This window comes from Macaca thibetana, chromosome 16, assembly GCF_024542745.1.
Source record: "Macaca thibetana thibetana isolate TM-01 chromosome 16, ASM2454274v1, whole genome shotgun sequence".
Lineage (NCBI taxonomy): Eukaryota > Metazoa > Chordata > Mammalia > Primates > Cercopithecidae > Macaca > Macaca thibetana.
The window spans coordinates 54,816,562-54,836,110 of NC_065593.1; the positions used below are offsets into that span (position 1 = coordinate 54,816,562).

General features: G+C 52.8%; 1 protein-coding gene across 6 annotated transcripts in view; it reads right to left on the reverse strand.

Annotated features, from left to right (window-relative positions):
• Positions 1-19,549, reverse strand: part of ARHGAP27 (Rho GTPase activating protein 27) — a 37,052-nt gene that overhangs the window by 6,008 nt on the left and 11,495 nt on the right. For 3 of the 6 annotated variants that reach the window (XM_050762332.1, XM_050762337.1, XM_050762334.1), the window contains 8 exons: positions 4,833-5,231; positions 4,143-4,325; positions 3,821-3,901; positions 3,665-3,748; positions 3,489-3,554; positions 3,250-3,317; positions 2,840-2,930; positions 1,909-2,013 (listed from right to left, as the gene is read on the reverse strand). In XM_050762332.1, the coding sequence (XP_050618289.1) occupies positions 1,909-2,013; positions 2,840-2,930; positions 3,250-3,317; positions 3,489-3,554; positions 3,665-3,748; positions 3,821-3,901; positions 4,143-4,325; positions 4,833-5,231 (1,077 nt within the window). Of the gene's footprint in view, positions 1-1,908; positions 2,014-2,839; positions 2,931-3,249; positions 3,318-3,488; positions 3,555-3,664; positions 3,749-3,820; positions 3,902-4,142; positions 4,326-4,832; positions 5,232-9,342; positions 10,226-19,549 lie in introns of those variants that run through there. The other 3 variants (XM_050762335.1, XM_050762336.1, XM_050762333.1) reach the window with 3 other exon arrangements.

The following is a 19,549-nucleotide window of genomic DNA, read 5'->3' on the forward strand; positions in this document are numbered from 1 at the left end:
ACGAGGTCAGGAGATCGAGACCATCCTGGCTAACACGGTGAAACCCCAACTCTACTAAAAATACAAAAAATTAGCTGGGCATGGTGGCCAGCGCCTGTAGTCCCAGCTACTTGGGAGGCTGAGGCAGGAGAACGGCATGAGCTCGAGAGGCGGAGCTTGCAGTGAGCCGAGATGGTGCCATTGCACTCCAGCCTGGGTGACAGAGCAAGACCCCGTCTCAAAAAAAAAAAAAAAAAAAAAAAAAAAAAAAAAAGGAGGGCTCCAGGCTGAGCACCGTGGCTCACACCTGTAATCCCAACGCTTTGGGAGGCTGAGGCTGGAGGATCACTTGAGGCCATAAGTTTGAGACCTGCCTGGGCAACATAGTGAGACCCCATCTCTACAAAGACTAAAATTAGCCAGATGTGACGGAATGCGCCTGTAGTCCTAGTTACTTGGAAGCCTTAGGTGGGAGGATCACTTGAGCCCATGGGCTTGTGGCTTTAGTGAGCTATGACTATGCCACTGCACTTCAGGCTGGGCAACAGAGCAAGACCTTGTCTCTAAAAACAAAAACAAAAAATAAAAACAAAAACAAAACCTCACAAGACTCCAGACCTACTCATCAGAGTGGCTCATGAGATGAAACCAGTTTTCCAACTTTACTTTGTAGATATCCTGGCTCTAGAACTGAATGGAGCTTGGTGAATAATCAGGAAACGATGCACTCAGGTTCCTTGCAGAATTGCTTTTTCTGAGCTCAGACATGAGGTCACGCTCTTGGCCTTATCATAATGATGCTACCTGAAGCAGCCCCAGATCCTGAATTAAACCTCCTTGGAGCTGTTTTGCGGGGTACCTGCCGCGTGCTTCTAGATCCCATGTTCATGGAGCTACACACAAGAAATTTAAGAGTGAAGGCTTAGGAAAAAGCTTTGATTCCCTCAACATCTGGGTGGGTTTTATTATTTTTTCAACAACAAAGAGACATGCACCTGACAGCCCTTCTCTTTTCACCTCCCCTAGCAGCAAAGTCAGAGCTAAATTTTCTTCAGTAACCACCACCTTAGTACATCATCTCCCCCTAATTCCTCTCCATCTTGAGTCCCATCTCTTACTTGTTTTTTGCGGTCCTGGCTTTTCAGTGAATTTGCCAGTTCACCACACGTTTCTGTTGTGAACTGCCTCAAACCTTCTAGGGACTGAGGTCAGGGTAAGAGTAGTTTAAAAACAAGACAACATGTGGACAGTGAAGGGTGTGGCATTGGGAGTACCCTTCCTTCGTCTTCTCTCCCTTCCTCAGGGGGTAGCATGGTAGTCTTCTCCACTGCCCTGGTTTACTCACTGGGGATGCAGTCCAGTCAGAAATGGGGCTCTGGCTCAGGGGCAGGGAAGGGGACCTGGAGAGAAAGAGGTTTCCCAACCAGGCCTGTGACAGTAAGCAGCCAAGGACACGGAGCCTCCTGTCTCTCTCAGGCTGGGATGAGGGCTGCCATTCTAGGCATGAGAATTTCTTCTCTCAGAGGCCCTACTCCTCACCACCCTCCAGGGCAAGGATTATTATTAACTCAACTCCTGGAGAGGGAACTGCAGAATCTGTGATGTTAGAAACACAGGATAGGTCCCCTGGGGTTGGGGGGCAGCATTGGCCTTGAGCCCCGAGAATGGTAGCCCCAATTCCTCCTAGGTCCTCCTTCTTGGAGCTTGCCTACAGTAAGGGTCCCAGAGCACTGCCAACAACTGCACCAATATCTCCTCTCTGGCTCTGGATTCCCACCTCTATTAATACAGCCAAAAGCTGCACACAGCGTTGGCTCATAGGGAACTAAGGATCAAAAACCCCCAGGTCATTTCCAGGTCAACAGTTGTCAGAGGGCTGACAGGCATCACTAAGCCCCTTCCCTCCTTCTCCCCACCCTGGCTACTTACCTCCAGCACATTCTTCCTACTGGATTTGTCTTTGGGGGCCCAGGAGAGAGTGGCCCCCCTCAGCTCCACTGTGTACTCGGGGGTGGAAAACTTGGAAGGCTGCCTCTGTGGGAGAGGGAGGAAGGTCACAGGGAGCCCTCAGATGTGTCTGCTGTGGCACTCTGACCCTAGGAATAGGATGGGGTCTACGGCATGGCCAAGAAACGACTCTGGGGAAAAGAGCCCCAAGGGTTCCTGAACCCAGACCCTGATGCTTCTTAACCACAGAGCCTGCTGGCTGGCCTGTCCACTGCTGTCCACCCGTCCAGTGGAGGACAGGAAAGGAGTGCAGTCTGCATCCCTGCAAGCAGGTATGCCCGCCCCCAGCCTCCCTGCCCTCCAGACTGGAGCTGGCCACCCTCAAGACTGTTCCCCATCTCCAGTGGGCTAAAACTACTTGTCTTGGAGTGAAGCTGCCAGCATCACCCCCTTCCTACCAAGGCCCAGCTCCTCTGACACTCATGGACCACTCTCTCAGACCTCGTTATCTCCAAGCCAGATTAGATAGAGCAGATGGGGGCTGGGCACAGTGGCTCACGTCTGTAATCCCAGCACTTTGGGATGCCGAGGTGGGCGGATCACCTGAAGTCGAGTCCAAGACCAGATTGGCCAACATAGTGAAACCCCATCTCTACTAAAAACACAAAAATTAGCCGGGCCTGGTGGCACATGCCTGTAGTCCTAGCTACTCAAGAGGCTAAGGCAGGAGAACTCAGGAGGAAGAAGTTGCAGTGAGTCGAGATTACACCACTGCACTCCAGCCTGGGCGACATAGCGAGACTCTGTCTCAAAAATAAATAAATAAATAAATAAATAAATAAATAAATAAATAAATGTAAATAAATAAATAAAAGCAGATGGGGTGGTCCCTGCCCTGAGGGCCTGGCCTTACCAGGCCGCCTGCAGCTGAGGTCTTTGAGTCCTTGAAGAATGTCAGGACGCCACCCTCCAGCACAGTCCAGGAGGCACTCCAATGCTTCTTTCTAGGTGGGGGTGGGGAAGTTGGGGTGGCAGGACTTAGATTTGGTCCTGGGTTGAGGGCCCCTCCTACCTCAGGAACAAGTCAGAGCTTAGGAACACAGGCTAGGGCACCCCACTATGAGGGCTGAAATCCTGACTCTAACACCTAGCAGCCAAGGGACCTTGAGCAAGTCACTTTATCTCGCAGTGTCTCAGTGTCCACAGAGGACCACTCACGAAGTTGTTGTGAGCATTAATAAGAGCCTGGCGTATAGGAAGTGCTCAGTGAACATCATCACCAAGGCCCACCCTGCCCCGGCCTGGGTGTAGATGGGCTCTCACCGGAGCCGCTTTCCCTTTTCCGCCGTCTTGGTGCGATGGAGCACCCCTGCCTTGTCCAACGTCTTGGTCTAAGAGAGAAAAGAGAGAGAAGGTACAAGAGTGGGTAGTTAAGGGGTGAGCTATGGGGAGTAGAGGCTGGTCACCTGCTGAGCTGCCACTCTCTATGGTCTGGGCCTATGGCCCCACTGAACCCTCCTCGCCAGCCCCACCACCTGGCTGGGGGTAGGGGTGATGCCTACCCTCACAGCAGCTGTGGCAGGAAAGACTTCCTCCCAGCTCCCAACCTCATCCAGCTCTGCAGGGACCTGTGGGGGAAGACAGATATGTCCTGCCCAGTCCCTTCTCCCAGGACCTCCAGAAGCCCCCTAGTGCTACTGTGGTGGTCCTGCCAGGACCTCAATGGCTCCTCCCCTACCTTCTCCTCTGGAGGGCTGGCCTGGGCTGGGGTGTCATCATCCTGGCTGGATTTATGGATGCTTCGAGGGGCAGGGACAGGGACCTGGGGAGAAAGACACAGTCGTATGTGATCTCTTCCTCTCTCCCCAGCACCCCCCTTTCCCCAGGTTGTTACCTGGGGCAGCTCCCATCGAACGGAGGAGTCCTCTGGATTGTAGAAGTATGGCTTCCCGTAGGGGTCCTCCAGCCTCACCCACTGTGGGGAGAGGAACGGTCAGGGCCTCCCGCCCCGCTCATGAGAAGGGAGGAAAAGGTCCCCTCCAACCAGGTTCCAAGACAGCACCAGGGAGTCTGGAGGGGCAGGTGCAGGTGATGCGTTTGACGGGTTTAGGCTCTGTGTGGGAGCTACAGTTTAGAGCACTCAGGCGACCTATTAGTGAGGAAGGTTGTGGGGAGGACTCCGAGGCTGGCCGGGTCCATCTGCCCGCTTCGCCTACCTGCTCCTGGGTGAAGTGGTTGGTGTAGAGCGTCTGCTTGTCCTGGCTGATATGACAAGACCAGCCGGGGGGTGTGGTCAAGGGAGAGGTGGGGCCGGGCTCACCAAAGGAGCCCACGGGAGAATAGTCCTCCTCGGGGTAACTGGTCAGTGACTCGGGGTAGTCCGTCTCCGGGGTGGGGGGCTGTGGGGAACAGAAGGTAGAGTCAGAGGCTCTGATTGCCAGCACTGCCCGCTAGCCCTGCCGTTTTGGACCAGGCCCACCCTCTTGCCGTCTGGTCCCTGGGGCTGTGGGAGCAGGAGGTAGAGTCAGAGATACTCAGAGGTAGCTCCGCCCACTCCAGCCCCGCCCCTCACCCTCTGGTCCCTGGGACTGTGGGAGCAGAAGGCGTCAGAGGCACTCAGAGGTAGCCCCGCCCACTCCAGCCCTGCCCCAACCCTGTGCTCCCTGGGTCTATAAAACAGGAGGCGGGATCAGAAGTGCTTAGAGGTAGCCCCGCCCACTCCAGCCACGCCCTTCACCCTGGGGTCCCTGGGTCTGTGGGAGCAGGAGGAGGAGTCAAAGGCTCTCAGAGGTAGCCCTGCCCACCCATCACCACCCCTCACCCGTGTGTCCCTGGGCCTCTGGGAGCAGGAGGCAGGATCAGAGGAGCTCAGAGGTAGACCCGCCCACTCTGGCCCTGCCCCTCACCCGCGGGTCCCCGGGGCTGCCAGGGCTCAGGCCCGGCTGCATCTCAAACTCCTCCTCGGGCTCGTTCTCGGCCTCGTCCTCCCAGGCCGTCTCGCCCGTCAGCGGGTTGTAGAAGAACACTCTGCGGCTCTCCTCATCCCAGTACTGGCCCCACTCGGTCTCGAGGCTCACGTGGCTGTCCACCGAGGCAGGGGAGGTGGCTGGGCTGGCGGCAGCCTCAAAGGGCGACTCCCAGGTGGTAACTCCCGTGTCTGGATTGTAGTAGTAGGGGCGCCCGGTGCCCGCGTCCGTGTGCGTCTCCCACACTGGGCTGGGGAGGGGGACCGCAGCAGCGCTCGGCGAAGTGGCCCGGGGCTGCCTCTCTATGTTCGCGTACACGGGCTCCGGGGGGTCGTCCACCTGTGGGAGGAAAAAGGAGGAATTTTGTGTTTTCAGAAACCTTCCAAAATGCTAACAGAGGTCCCCTCTGGGCAGTGCGATTATAGGGGTTTGTTTTTATTTTCTTTAAACTTTTCTGCAGCCTCAAAATTTTGTACAACGAAGCTTTTTAAAAATCACAGAGGTTCTTCTGTTGACTGTGACAACATCACTAATATGTAAACTCCCTGAAAGGGGAAGCGCCTGTTTGAAGTGGCCTCTCCCTGAGCTTTAGCCCCGTGGGTGACCTTTGAAAAGTCACACTACCTCTCTGCCTCAGTTTCCTGGGTGTAACATGTCTGCTCTGCCCATTCCGGAAATTGCAGTGAAGAGTGAATGAGGAAATGCTCTTGGAAGTGCTTTGTAAAGTATTCAGTGCCCCAGATGGGTGGGTCAATTACATTAACTATATTTATCAATAATAATAAAACATTGATAACCCAGTTCTCACAACTGTGTACTCACAGAGGCAAGTCAGAGGTTGGGCAGGAACTGAGAAGTGGCCTGGGGCATGCCCCTGTTTGTGGTGCCCATTCAAGGCCCTGCTGCATTCTTTTTTTGTTTTTTGGAGATGGGGTCTTGCTCGGTCACCCAGGCTGGAGTGTGGTGGTGCAATCTCGGCTCACTATAACAGCCACCTCCCGGGTTCAAGCTGTATTCTTAAAGCCCCATTAAGAGTTCCCACCCCACCTCCCTCCCAGCCCAGAAAGCTCTGGGACTGGACTCAGTACCGTGTCTGGATTTGGGGACTGAACTTTTCAAGGTGAAGTTTGCAGGGGTCAGAACCAATTCCAGACAAGAGAGGGAGAGAGGACAGCCAGATGGGCTGGAGAATGGAGGGGCAAAGAGAGGTGAATCATTTTCCCACACCCCAAAGGAGAGTGAGGGCAGCTGGGGGTTCAATCACATAGAAGATAAACCTAGCCATGCCTAAGCCTTCCAGAACAGAGGCTCTCTTGATTCACACCTCAGAGCTCCCTGCTGGCTGCAGGGCAAAGTCTAAGCCCTTAACCGGGCACAAGAGACAGTCCCCTCACCGGCCTGTGCTTCCACTATTATTTCCTGCCACTCCTTGCCCCTTGCCTTGAACTTTACGCTCCAGTAGCACCAGTTGCTAGAGGTTCCCACCTTCCCTGCTGTGTTTCCTCCAGGCCTAGGCTCATTTGCAGCCTGCCCAGGCCCATCTCCACCCCTTTTTATGCCTGGCTGACTCCAATTCCTTCGTCAGGACTCAGCTCAGGTGCCAGGTTCCAGCCTTTTCCCGAGATTCCCCCCATCCCCGTGCCCCTACATTCAGCCCAGCACCCTCAGTCCCACAGAGGGACAGACGACTACATTCTCGAACCCCAGGCAGCAGCATGGCATTACTACTATTTTCTTTTTTCTTTTTTTTTGAGACAAAGTCTCTCTCTGTCATCCACACTGGAGTAGAGTGGTGTGATCTTGGCTCACTACAACCTCCGCTTCCCAGGTTCAAGTGATTCTCATGCCTCAGCCTCCCGAGTAGCTGGGATTACAGGCGTGCGCCACCACACCTGGCTAATTTTTGTATTTTTAGTAGAGATGGGGTTTTGCCCTGTTGGCCAGGCTGGTCTTGAACTCCTGACCTCAGGTGATCCGCCCACCTCGGCCTCCCAAAGTGCTGGGATTACAGGCATGAGCCACCGCACCCGGCCGATTACTATTTTCTAAGCATACGCAAAACTTCAGGGGAAAGCGGATTTCTACATTTCAATTTTTGTTTTCAGAAACTTTCCAAAATGCTAACAGAGGTCCCCTCTGAGCACTGTGATTATAGGGGTTTATTTTTGTTTTGTTTTCTTTGAACTTTCCTGCAGCCTCAAAATTTTGTACTACAAAACTTTCAAAAAAATCACAGAAGTTCCTCTGCTGACTGTGACACCGTCACTAAGCTGTAAACTCCTCGAAAGAGGAAGCACTTGTTCAAGGTGGCCTCTCCCTGAGCCTTAGGCAGATGCCAAAAAAAAAAATTCATTTTTCACCAAACTGATGCTAAAAAAGCAAAGCAAGCCAAAACAACAAAAAGAATAAGGAAAAGAAGAACATTCGTTCACCCAACAAAGATTTGCCTGCTCTGCGCCAGGCACTGTTCGAGGCACGGGGAATGCAGCAGTGAAAAAGGGACACAAATCCCTCCCCGGCAGAGCTGGCACTCAAGTGCACCTGTGTGTAAATGGCGGGGTGATGAGTAAATGGACAGCATGTCAGTGCTGATCACTGCTAAGCAAGAAAGGAAAACACTGTCAAAGAAGAGGATGTTACAGTTTTAGACAGGGTGCTGGTCCCCAGGTGCCCAGGGGTCAGGGAGAGCTGGGGATCCCAGCCCATCAGTTCTTCGCTCCTCTCCCCTTCCTCTAGGCTCCTGTGTGGCTGAGAGGGGACCCGCCAGCCCACTTCTCCTTTCTCTGCCCCCACCACAGCCCTGATGTGGCATCCTGTAGTCCAACCACAACAGGACTCTCACTGGCCCCCAACAGAAAAGGCATTCTCCCACCTCCACGCCTTTGCTCCAGCCATTCCCTCAGCCTGGAATTCCCTTCTCTGGTTCTCTGCCTACCCAAATCCTGCTCTCTCATGGTGCTTAGCTGATAAGCCTCTCCAGGGAGAGGCCAAACCTGCTGGCACTCTGCTCACTGCTCTGGTGGGGCCCAATGGCGTTCTGCCTTGGTGGGCAGCCAGTTGTCCAGCCATCTGCCCACCTCCTCTGCCCCAAAAGGCAGGATTTTCTTGAGAGCAAGACTAAGGATAATGTAGCTGATTTCATTTGCCGCCCAGCAGCTGGGCCAATGCCCTGAAGCACCCAGCAGGTCTGCCACAAACACTTACTGCTTGAGTACGCAAGTCTAACCCATGCCAAGTTTCAGCAGCAAACACGCCTGACATGGCAGGAGAGCCTGGAATGAGCTGAGTTTTCTGAGGAGGAAGGTTGGAGCCACAGAAACCAGGAGATTCCTGGGGAGGGCAGGATGGAAGCAGCCGGGAGAGGAAGGCAGAGGAACCAGACACACCTGCCATCCTCCCAGCTGAACCCACTGGGGCAGGGGTTGAAAGGCCCCACCAGGGGTGGATGAGCTGATAAGGAGCAGGCTCTTTGGAGCAGGAGTTTCTACTTGGCAGGCTGTGGGCCGTGGCTCTGAGTTCCCAAGGAGTCCCAGGCCAGTGAGGCTGATGGGGTCTTCACACAAAGGAACATCCCCAGCAGGTACAGAAGAGATTTGAGAGGTAGAAGTTTAGGTCCCCAGCATGACAGGGCTGTCACAAGGAAGAGAAGACATGGTATCACGCTGCAGGGGCAGAGCAGCATTCCTCTAAAGGAAGTATTCTGAGGACTGGGGCTGCCAGAGACACGGGCTGCTTATGGAGGTAGTGGGGGACTCTCGCTGGAGGTCACTGAGCAGCAGAGTCTACTCCCCGTTAGGGAAGCCACAGCCCTGTGGTGGGCGTTGAACTGCAGCGTCCTTCAGGCCCCTTCGAACTCTAGAACTCTCTGCAGACCCCGCGCAGTGCTGAGCTAGAGATGCCTCCCCTCCTGGCAGAGCCTCAGCTGGGTTCTGACCAGCTCCTGGGGCCAGGTGCAGTCACGCCCTCCACATCCTCTGGGCTTCAAGGAGTTACAGCAGCGCCTGCCGTCCCTACCCTCCTCCTTGCTCCTGTGCGTGGAGGCCCAGCAAGACCCAGATGCAGCTCATAAGCAGGGGCCTGACCACAGAGCCAACGGCTCTTGGGCCGCATCCTAGAGACAAGAAGTGGCCTTCCCACCCCAGGCCAGAGGAGGAGCCAAGAGGGACCTGGTTGTCAAGCTCCAGGCTGCCCAGCCCCCTGGCACTTCCTTACAGTGGTTCACCCCTTGTCTCCAGTTCCCTGCCCTGTCCACAAGCAGGTGGCAGCTCTGCCACTCTTGCCCCAAGCTGACCACCTCTTGGATGGGCAGGGCCTCTAAGAAGGAAAGAGAAAAGGAAGTATGAGCCCCAACTTCCAAGAGGCTCCCTGCTCCGAGCCCCAGCTTGCCCAGCTCCTAACAGGGCTTGGGGTAGAGGTCAATGGGGCACCCCTTGACCCCAGCGTCCCCTACCTGTGCCCGCAAGGCTTGACTCTGCCTCCTAGTCACTTTGGCGATCATGTCCACCATCCTGGCCCCTCCGAGCTGCAGGGACAGAGCCCTGGGAAGGTTTTGGGGGTGGAGTCCAGGGGGCACTACCCCAGTGCTGGCACAGGGCAACAGGGAAACAAGAAGTTGCCTCGAGATGGCGGGAGGCTGAGACTCCAGCCCATTTCCTGTCAGGTCTGCGGAAGTGCTGCCTGTGTTGGGGCGGGTCGGGTGGAGGGGCCTCAGGTTGGGGGTATTTTTATGCTTCTAGAAACACCGCTGGCTGCCCCACTCAGTGCTCTAATGACCAGTGAGCCGCATCCCAGGCCCAGACATAGCCATGGTGTGGGCTGCACAGGGGAAGATCACGGCCAGACCCAGGCACAGCACAAACTGCACAGAGAGAATCACGGCTGAGCCTGTGGGGGAGGGGCGCACTGCACAGACAGGGCGGGCAGAGCGGGTGCTGAGTGCTGGGGGCCTGGGCTGGCCTGGAGTGGCTCCCGGAGCGGAAACAGGACAATGAGTGGTTGTCCACTCCCTCTAGGCCCAGGGAGGGTGTGATGGGAAAGAGGAAGCTTGTGGGGGGAGGGGAAGGGTTCCCAAAGAGGAAGGGGTCTGGGCAGATGTGATATCACAGGGAGCTGGCGTCTGGACTGTGCCAGCCCCGAGGAGGACAGGAAGGATTCTGACCACACCACTATCTGCCCGCCTGACCACCTGGGTCTGTCTCCTCCAGACTCGATCACCAAGATGCATGTGCCCTCCCCTGCCTGCATGCCCACATGGGCCCACTCCCACTTGCGTGTCCACACACATGTGCAAGTATGCCCGTGCCTGTCCCCTCTTCTCTAAGGACCCAGAGAAGAGGGCCAGGCACCAGCTTCTCCCAGGAGGAAGGCTAGATCTTCTCCCTGGCCTCTCTTCCCTTCACCCCCCTCGTGGGGGGTGTTAGACCCCAGCCGCATGGCCTGAGTGAGAAGTCGCAGCCCCTCCTCTGAGCCCATAGGCCCATCTTGTCTTCCCTCCTCCCTCAGAAGTGCTTCCTCTCCAGGCTTAAGGGTCAGACAGCACTAAGCCCACCAGCCCACCCCTGCTGAAGGCCACCTCCCTTCCAGGTCAGACTCTGACCCCCGCCCTCCCACTCCAGGCCCATTCTTCCTCCTCCGGCCCCCACCCTGGCTCTGTTTTTCTCTCCTGCCGTGTCCCTCAGCCCCTCCTCTCCTGTACCCATTGTGGGCTGGGGACAAGGACCCCAAGCAGAGCCAGGCACAGTGCGAATGTGGGGCATGAGACACTTGGAGAGATCACACTAGGAGCAAGACTGGGCCCCATGCCCTGCTCTGCCCGCAAAAGCTCTCGTACCAGTGTCCCATTCCCTGTGCCTGACTCAGAAGCCCAGACCCCAGGGGTAGACTAATCCCCTCCTCCCTAGCAGGGCGGAGGACAGCAGGAATCACAGAAGGTTGGAGGCCTCATGCTTATCACACACCTGACCCACCTCTCTGTCCCCACCCTGAGGCCAGGGATGCGGACTCACACACACATACACACACACACCACACACACGTGTGCGTGCATATGACAGGTCACCAAGGGATATGCAACCAGGTCCCAGAGACAGGAAGAGCCTCTGTAAATTCCAGAGAGGCCAGAAACTCTGAGCCACCAGGGAGGAGCTGGGTGGGGAGGGGAGAGAGGAGGACAGGTGTGGAACTCAGGCCCTCAGCACTGCCCTGCAGGTAGAATGGGGGGCAGGGACTCCCTGTGCCCGGGGCCAGGAGTGTCAGTGTCAGGGCTGGGACTACAGAACGGGCAGCCAGCAACTCACCTGGCATCTCACCTGCTTCTCTTCCCCAGTAGGAAGCTGGGCCCCCATGATGGGGGTCTCCCAGGGAGCTCCAGCCCCAAACTATAGGGACTGAACAAACTCACACAGTTCCTGCCTGCTCTTAGCCACAGAAGTTGGCTCTCAGGCCCTGTCTGGGCTTCCCTTCCCCCAGCGAGAGGAGGTGATGACCACAGTGGCTCCCCAGTGGGGTCTGCCTCCCTCCACCACACCCTCATGCCTCTGAGAGGCACAAGGGGGAGGATCAGGGGAGGTTCTAGAACAAACCAGGTGCACAACACCCCTCCTCTCCCCGCTCTGACCTCACTCTTCCCTCCCAAACCCTCATAGGAAGTGCTGGGGCAGGAGCAGGTGCACTAGGAAGACCCAGTCCTCTGGGGCTAGAGGCAAAATGAACGCCTCCAAACCAGGACTTGGTCCAGGAACTGACTCAGGGGCTGGTGAGGGGACACGGTGTCCTTTGTTGACTCAGTGAATGTGCTCTGTGCCACCCAGGCCAGGTGGAGGGGGGGCCGGAAAGAATGGTGATCTTTGCCTCAAGGAGCTCAGCTATGTCCACATGACAGGTCCCTCCCCCGGACACATGTTCTCCAGGACAGAAACTGGGTCTCCCCTTAACCATCCCGTCCTGACCCAGAGCTACATGTCCAGGGGCAGGATCGGGGGAGCTGGGGGTGACCCCACAGAGTCCTGGGCCTCAGGCCTCAGTAGGCTTTGGGGAGCCGTGCCTAGCCCAGCCCTCTGAGATTCTGATGGAAGTGGTTTGGACTGGGACCTGGGGAAAGTGTTTAATTTGAAGCCTCCTTGGGTGATTTGACTGTGCCTCCCAGGTGAGGCACCACGGCTCAGTATAATCTTTTTTTTTTTTTTCCTTTTTTTCCAATATGGAGTCTTACTCTGTTACCACGGCTGGAGTGCAGTGGCTCGATCTCAGCTCACTGCAATCTCTGCCTCCCAGGCTCAAGTGATTCTCCTGCCTCAGCTTCCTGAGTAGCTGGAATTACAGGTGCCTGTCACCATGCCCAACTACTTTTTGTACTTTTAGTAGAGACGGGGTTTCATCATGTTGGCCAGGCTGGTCTCAAACTCCTGACCTCAAGTGATCCGCCGCCTTGGTCTCCCAAAGTGCTGGGATTACAGACATGAGCAGCCCAGCTGGCTTAATGTAATCTTATTGCATGGATGTAGGGGGAGATTCCAAACCTAACAGTTTCAGGTGAGACCCTTTTCTTGGGCTTGGGGCAGAAGCTTCCATTGATTCAAACGGAAAAAGAGTGGAGCTGGAGTCCAGAGACTTGGGCTCTTGTCTAGAACTCTACTTCAGCTGCCCGCCGAGCAGCCGCTTGAATTTCTGGGCCTCAGTTTCTTCATGTGTAGAACAGAGCTGTCAACCCTACCCCGTCACAGGGCTGCTTCTGTGAAAGAGCCACGCGGGCCTTGGGTTTCCACACCCATGGGGATTGGGGGAAAGCAGGCCTGCACTTCCGCTTTTCTGGCCTCGGGTTTCAGTTGGGTGCCCTCAGCTGTGGACTCTGTCCCCAGTCTCTGGGTGACCTCATGGGGCTGCCTGCCTGGCCTGCTCCTCCAAGGCAGGGTGGGAGCTGGGGTGGGGCCTCCTCAGGGCTCACACTGCCTGTGCTCTAAGTAAGGCTGGCAGAGACCCAGCAGGGCTGCTGGGGCCAGGAGGGATCAGAAATGGTCCATGAGGGGCTGGGCGTGGTGGCTCAGGCCTGTAATCCCAGCACTTTGGAAGGCTGAGGCAGGAGGATCACTTGAGGTGAGAAGTTTCAGACCAGCCTGGCCAACATAGTGAAACCCCGTCTCTACTAAAAATACAAAAATTAGCTGGGCGTGGTGGCATGCGCCTGTAATTCCAGCTACTCAGAGGCTGAGGCAGGAGAATTGCTTGAACCTGGGAGGCAGAGGTTGCAGTGAACCAAGATCACACCACTGCACTCCAGCCTGGGTGACAGAGCGAGACTCCATCTCAAAAAAAGAAAATAAATAAATGGTCCATGAGGGAACCTCCCAGCCAGCGAAGCCTGTAGGGATGAGCCAGGCTAGGGAGGTGGGAAAATGAGACCAAAGAGTGGTCACCTTCTGCCCACCCCCTCAAACGTATCTGTGTTTGTACCCCCCATTCCTTCCCCCTCCCCCAGTGGAAGGCACAGGGCCCTGCCATCCAAGCCAACCTCCCCAGCCCAGGCCTGAAGGACTCCATAGCCTCCCACTTGCTCGGAAGTGGCCTCACCTCAAATCCCCAACCCTTCCCTTCTGACTACCTTTGTCCCTTTCTCATTTCAACAAACTCAAGGCCTCACTCTTTTTTTTTTTTTTTTTTTTTTTTTTTTTTTTTTAAGACAGCGTCTTCCTCTGTCGCCCAGGCTGGAGGGCAGTGGTACGATCACGGTTCACTGCAGCTTTGACTTCTTGGACTCAAGCAATCCTTCTGCTTCAGCCTCCCAAGTAGCTGGCAGTACCGGCCCACACCACCATGCCCAGCTTTTTTTTTTAGAGACGGTCTCACTATGTTGCCTAGGCTGGTCTTGATCTCAAGAAATCCTTGAGATCCTTGGGCTCAAGAAATCCTCCCACCTCAGCCTCCCAAAGTACTGGGATTACAGGCATGAGCCACTGCATCCATTTGGTCTCTCCATCTTAAAAAGAAAATGTTGGCTGGGCACAGCGGCTCACTCCTGTAATCCCAGCACTTTGGGAGGCTGAGGCAGGTGGATCGCTTGAGGTCAGGAGTTCAAGACCAGCCTGGCCAACGTGGTGAAACCCCATCTCTACTAAAAATACACACACACTCACACACACAAAATAGCCAGGTGTGGTGGCGGGCGCCTGTAGTCCCAGCTGCTTTGGAGGCTGAAGCAGGAAAACCACTTGAACCCCAGAGGTTGCAGTGAGTAGAGATCACACCATTGCTCTCCAGCCTGGGTGACAGAGAGAGAGTTCATCTCAAAAAAAAAAAAAAAAAAGTTTGTTCCCTGGACCCAGCTCTGCATCCCCTTTTAACAACTAATTCCTTTTTCCTTCCTCCTTTTTGAGCCAACTTCTCTGTCCCCTCACTAAGCCAGCCAGCCCACTGCTGGCCTTCCACCACTTCCTTGATGACAGACCTGGTCCTTCTCTGGCCTGACTTCTCTCCAGTGTTTGCTCTTTAAAATCCTCTCCTTCTTGGGCTTCCTCAGGCCAGGCCTCCTGGTTTTCCTTCTTTTTCTCTGCTACTGCTCAGCAATTGGGCCCCAAGCTCCACCTCCTCTGCCATGGCCTCATGCTTGGTGTCTCACCTGGCTTCTCACTCCACTGCCTTGGGAGAGCCCAGCCCCACCGGCTGTAGAGGAACAACTCGCAGCAAAGTCTCCAGGCTCACATATCCCACTGCCATCTGGATGTCCTTTGTACATGTCAAAAGCTGTGCGCCCCAAATCAAATTTGTCCTCTCCCTCCTCCTTCCCCCATCTCAGCATCTGAGTGACATCTACCTCTGTCACTCAAGGTAGAATCATCCTTGCCTCCTGCTGGCTTTGTCTCATCTGACGCTGAGCCCCATTGATCCGACCAGCCTAAGCCTTGCAGACCTGCCTACCAGTTCTCAGGTAACACCAGGGTTAGAGGAAGATGGAAACACTGCTGCAAGGAAGCAGACACCTTGCAGGCAGGGCAATGAGTCAGTGTCCAGGCAGAAGGAAAGGGCGGGGCTCTTCAAGGGAGATTGAAGAGACAGCCAGATGCAAGGCATGGCCTTGGACAGGATCCTGAACCAAACCAACCAGCTGTGAGAGAAATGTTTTAGGATAAGGCAGAAATCTGATGATGGCTTAGGTCATAGATGGCACTAAGGAATTATTGTTAATTTTGTCAGATATATTAATGATAGGGTGTTTATGGAGAAAGACATCACTTTTCAGAGATGCATGCTGAAGTTTTCAAGGGTGAAATATATCTAGAATTTATAATTCATCAGCAATAAATAAATAAAAATAAACATGGCAAATATTGTTTTTTCTCTTTTCTCTCTTTTTTTTTTCTTCTAGTACAGCAGCCAGCAAGATGCTGGCTCCTTGCTATTGTTAAATCTAGGCAATAGGTAACTGTGTTCTTTTTTTTATTTTTTATTTTTTGAGACAGAGTCTAGCTTTGTCGCCCAGGCTAGAGTGCAGTGGCGCAATCTCGGCTCACTGCAACCTCTGCCTCCCAGGTTCAAGCAATTCTCTGCCTCTGCCTCCTGAGTAGCCGGGACTACAGGCACCCACCACCATGCCCAGCTAATTTTTTGTATTTTTGGTAGAGACAGGGTTTCACAATCTTGGCCAGGCTGGTCTCAAACTCCCGACCTTGTGATCCGCCTGCCTCGGCCTCCCAAAGTGCTGGGATTACAGGCGTGAGCCACTGAGCCCAGCCCGTATTCATTTTTTAAAAATATTATTGGCCGGGTGAGGTGGCTCACGCCTGTAATCCCAGCACTTTGGGAGGCCGAGGTGGGCGGATCACCTGAGGTCGGGAGTTTGAGACTAGCCTGACCAACACGGATAAACCTCGTCTCTACTAAAAATACAAAAAAATTAGCCGGGCATGGTGGCCCACACTTGTAATCCCAGCTACTCAGGAGACTGGGGAATCGCTTGAACCCAGGAGGTAGAGGTTGCAGTGAGCCGAGATCAAGCCATTGCACTGTAGCCTGGGCAACAAAAGTAAAACTCTGTCTCAAAAAAAAAAAAAAAAATATTTTTGGCTGGGCGTGGTGTCTTATGCCTATAATCCCAGCACTTTGGGAGGCTGAGGCAGACGGATCACCTGATACCAGACATTCGAGACCAGCCTGGCCAACATGGCAAAACCCCTCCTCTACTAAAAATAGAAAAATTAGTGGGGCATGGTGGCATATGCATGTAATCCCAGCTACTTGGGAGGCTGAGGCAGGAGTATCACTTGAACCCGGGAGGCAGAGGTTGCAATAAGACGAGATTGTGCCATTGCACTCCAGGCTGGGCAACAGAGCAAGACTTGGTCTCAAAAAACAAACAAACAAAAACAACAACAAAAATTCTTTTTGTCCAGGCATGGTGGCTCACACCTGTAATCCCAGCACCTTGGGAGGCAGAGGTAGGTGGATTACTTGAGATCAGGAGTTCGAGACCAGCGTGGCCAACATGCTGAAACCCCGTCTCTACTAAAAATACAAAAATTAGCCAGGCGTGGTGGCACGTGCCTGTAATTCCAGCTACTCGGGAGGCTGAGACATGAGAATCGCTTGAACCTGGAAGGTAGAGATTGCAGTGAGCTGAGATTGTGCCACAGTCCTCTAGCCTGAGTGACAGAGCAAGATTCTGTCTCAAAAAAAAAAAATTATTTTTACTTTTCTTCATGTTGGACATTTTCTTTTATTTAGTTTTAAATTTAAAATGTATTTACTTATTTTTAATATCGAGGCAAGGTCTCACTGTGTTTTTCAGGCTGGTCTTGAACTCCTGAGTTCAAGCAATCCTCCTGCTTCAGCCTCCCAAAGTGCTAGGATTATAGGCATGAGCCACCAGGCCCAGCCTATTTGGACATTTTCATAATAAAAAGTAAAAAAAAAAAATTCCCTCAAACTTTTTTACTATTCTCCATCCTTACTGTCGCTACCATATAAGCGTGTAGTCTCGGCTATTTGGGAGGATGAAGTGGGAGGACCGCTTGAGCCCAGGAGGTTGAGGCTGCAGGGAGCCGTGATTGCACCACTGCACTCCAGCCTGGGTGACAGAGCGAGACCCTGTCTCAAAAAAGAAAAGAAAAAAAATGGTTCATTATTTCTCACCTGGAAACAGACTGGCCCTTCAGCTTCCCCTGCTCCCGATGTGTTACAAAGTAGTTCCTCTCACTTTTAGACACAGCTCTGGAGCAGGCATTCTGGGAATAACACCACTTCAACATGCCCTGTTCCCCTCTGCTCCCAACTGCGACCTGCTACTGTCTAAGTCAAGCAGAGGCTGGGGCAGTGGGTGGGTGGGACCTGGCTGGCACAGGTGAAAGGCTGTGTCTGAGGTGGAGGCTCCCAGGGGAACGCTGGGGCAGGCTGGCCCCTCATGGGACCGCGGGCAGAAGGCAGGGTGGTTCTTGTATCCTTGTGCCCAGGAGCTCAGGGGTCCAAACAGGTGGGCCAGGTAGTCTCTACCCGTAAGGCCAGGGCACCAAGGAGATAGGGAGAATTCCTGCTGGTGTTTTGACATCACAGATGTCCCATGCCCAAGGCCCACTGGCAGAGACCACCATCCCTTCTCCACTCTAGGGCCCCCCCCAACCAAGTGGGGTACTCCTGCAGCTCGACCCCAGCTCTGGGGAGCAAAGACATATAAACTCACTCTGTGACAGCTCAGCAGGGGGAACAGACAGAACCACTAAACCAGCTGCCGCCACCAGACCCCAGCACAAGCGGGACCCAGGGCGCACTAAACCAGCCGCTGCCACCAGACCCCAGCACAACCGGGACCCAGGACGCACTAAAGATGCCATCACAGGTCATGGGGAAAGACAAACTTGTCAGTGAAAGGCCACAGGACAACTGACTGCCCATCCAGAGACAAACAAATAAACACGTATATAAATAAGGGAGGGTCCACATCTCACTCTGTCCATCCACAATAACCCTCAAAGGATTAAAGATTTAAATTTTTAAAAATGAAGCCATAAATATAATCAAAGAAGAAAACAAAATCTAATATGCTGTATGTATATACATATATATAAGCCTATATATTTTATGTCTATATATAAAAGACTTCAATATGCTGTATGTATATATAAATATATATAATATAAACTATGCTCTGTGTGTATATATATAAAAGACTTAAATATGCTGTATGTATATATATAAAAAAGACTTTGTAACAAAGACTCAAAATATAAAAGCCATAAAATAAACGAGTGATACATCAGACTATGTAAGTATACTTTAAGAAAACTTGCATGGCAAAATAATGCTATTAACAGAGTCAAAAGACAATCAGGGTGGGGGAGGGAATTACGACTGGTAATAACAGACAAAGGGCTATTTTCCCTAGTATAGAAAAAGGTACCATAACTCAATAAGAAAAAAACCAACAACCCAATACAGAAACAGGCAAAGGATATAAATAGACCATTCACAGAAAAAAAAAAGGGGGGGCGGGGAACAAACAGCCCTTAAATATATGAAAAGATAATCTTACTGGAAAGAGAAATGCAAATTTAAAGTACCTTAAGATAATACATTTTATGGTCAGGTTGGCAGAAAATAAAAGTTTGACAACAGTCAGTTGGCAAGGCTTTGGGGACTAGACACTCTAATTTGTGTTGGTGAGGGCAAATTGGTATACGCCTCATGGGACATACCCATCAAATATCTATTATTTACCTTTTGACCCCAAAATCCCACTTCTGGAACTTTTCCCTACTTCTACCTGTACATATGTAAAAGGGTATTCATTATGGCATTGCTGTAACAGCAAAATATAGGAAACATTCCACGTGCCTGTAAACAGGAGACTGGTAAAATGGATTATTTGTAGTTGTAGGGAAGGAGACACAACCTCTCTAGGTACAATCTCCAAGATACATTGTCAAAGAAATAAATAAAACAAAAAGTAAACAAGGTTGTTTTTTTGTTTTGTTGTGTTGTGTGTGTGTGTGTGTGTGTGTGTGTGTGTGTGTTTTACCTTGTTTTACACACAGGACAGTGTTGCTTAAGAGAGAGAAAATTAAGTAATCAGAGTCACAGTTATACTCGTTTGTACTCAGAAACCTTGGAAGAATTAAGAAACAATGAATGAAAGGGGTGACTTTTGAGTTGAGGGAGAACAGAGCAGGGAAACAGGGTACACGTGAGATTTTTACTATAGACTTTAAAATATTGTTTTGACTTAAAAAATACCTGTAAATATAGTACCTAGTAAAACAAATTCAAGGCTATTGGCAAAATAGAGGGGCTGGAGAACGCAATTACAACTTGAATGCAAACTCTTAAGGAGACTCGAATCAAGCAGAGTTTTTAAAAAGGACTGATTTTGGCTGGGCGCGGTGGCTCACACCTGTAATCCCAGCACTTTGGGAAGCTGAGGCGGGCGGATCACGAGGTCAGGAGATCGAGACCACCCTGGCTAACACGGTGAAACCCCATCTCTACTAAAAATACAAAAAACTAGCCGGGTGAGGTGGCAGGCGCCTGTAGTCCCAGCTACTCCGGAGGCTGAGGCAGGAGAATGGCATGAACCCCGGAGGCAGAGCTTGCAGTGAGCAGAGATCACACCACTGCAGCTCAGCTTGGGCCACAAAGCAAGACTCCGTCTAAAAAAAAAAAAAAAAAAAAAAAAAAAA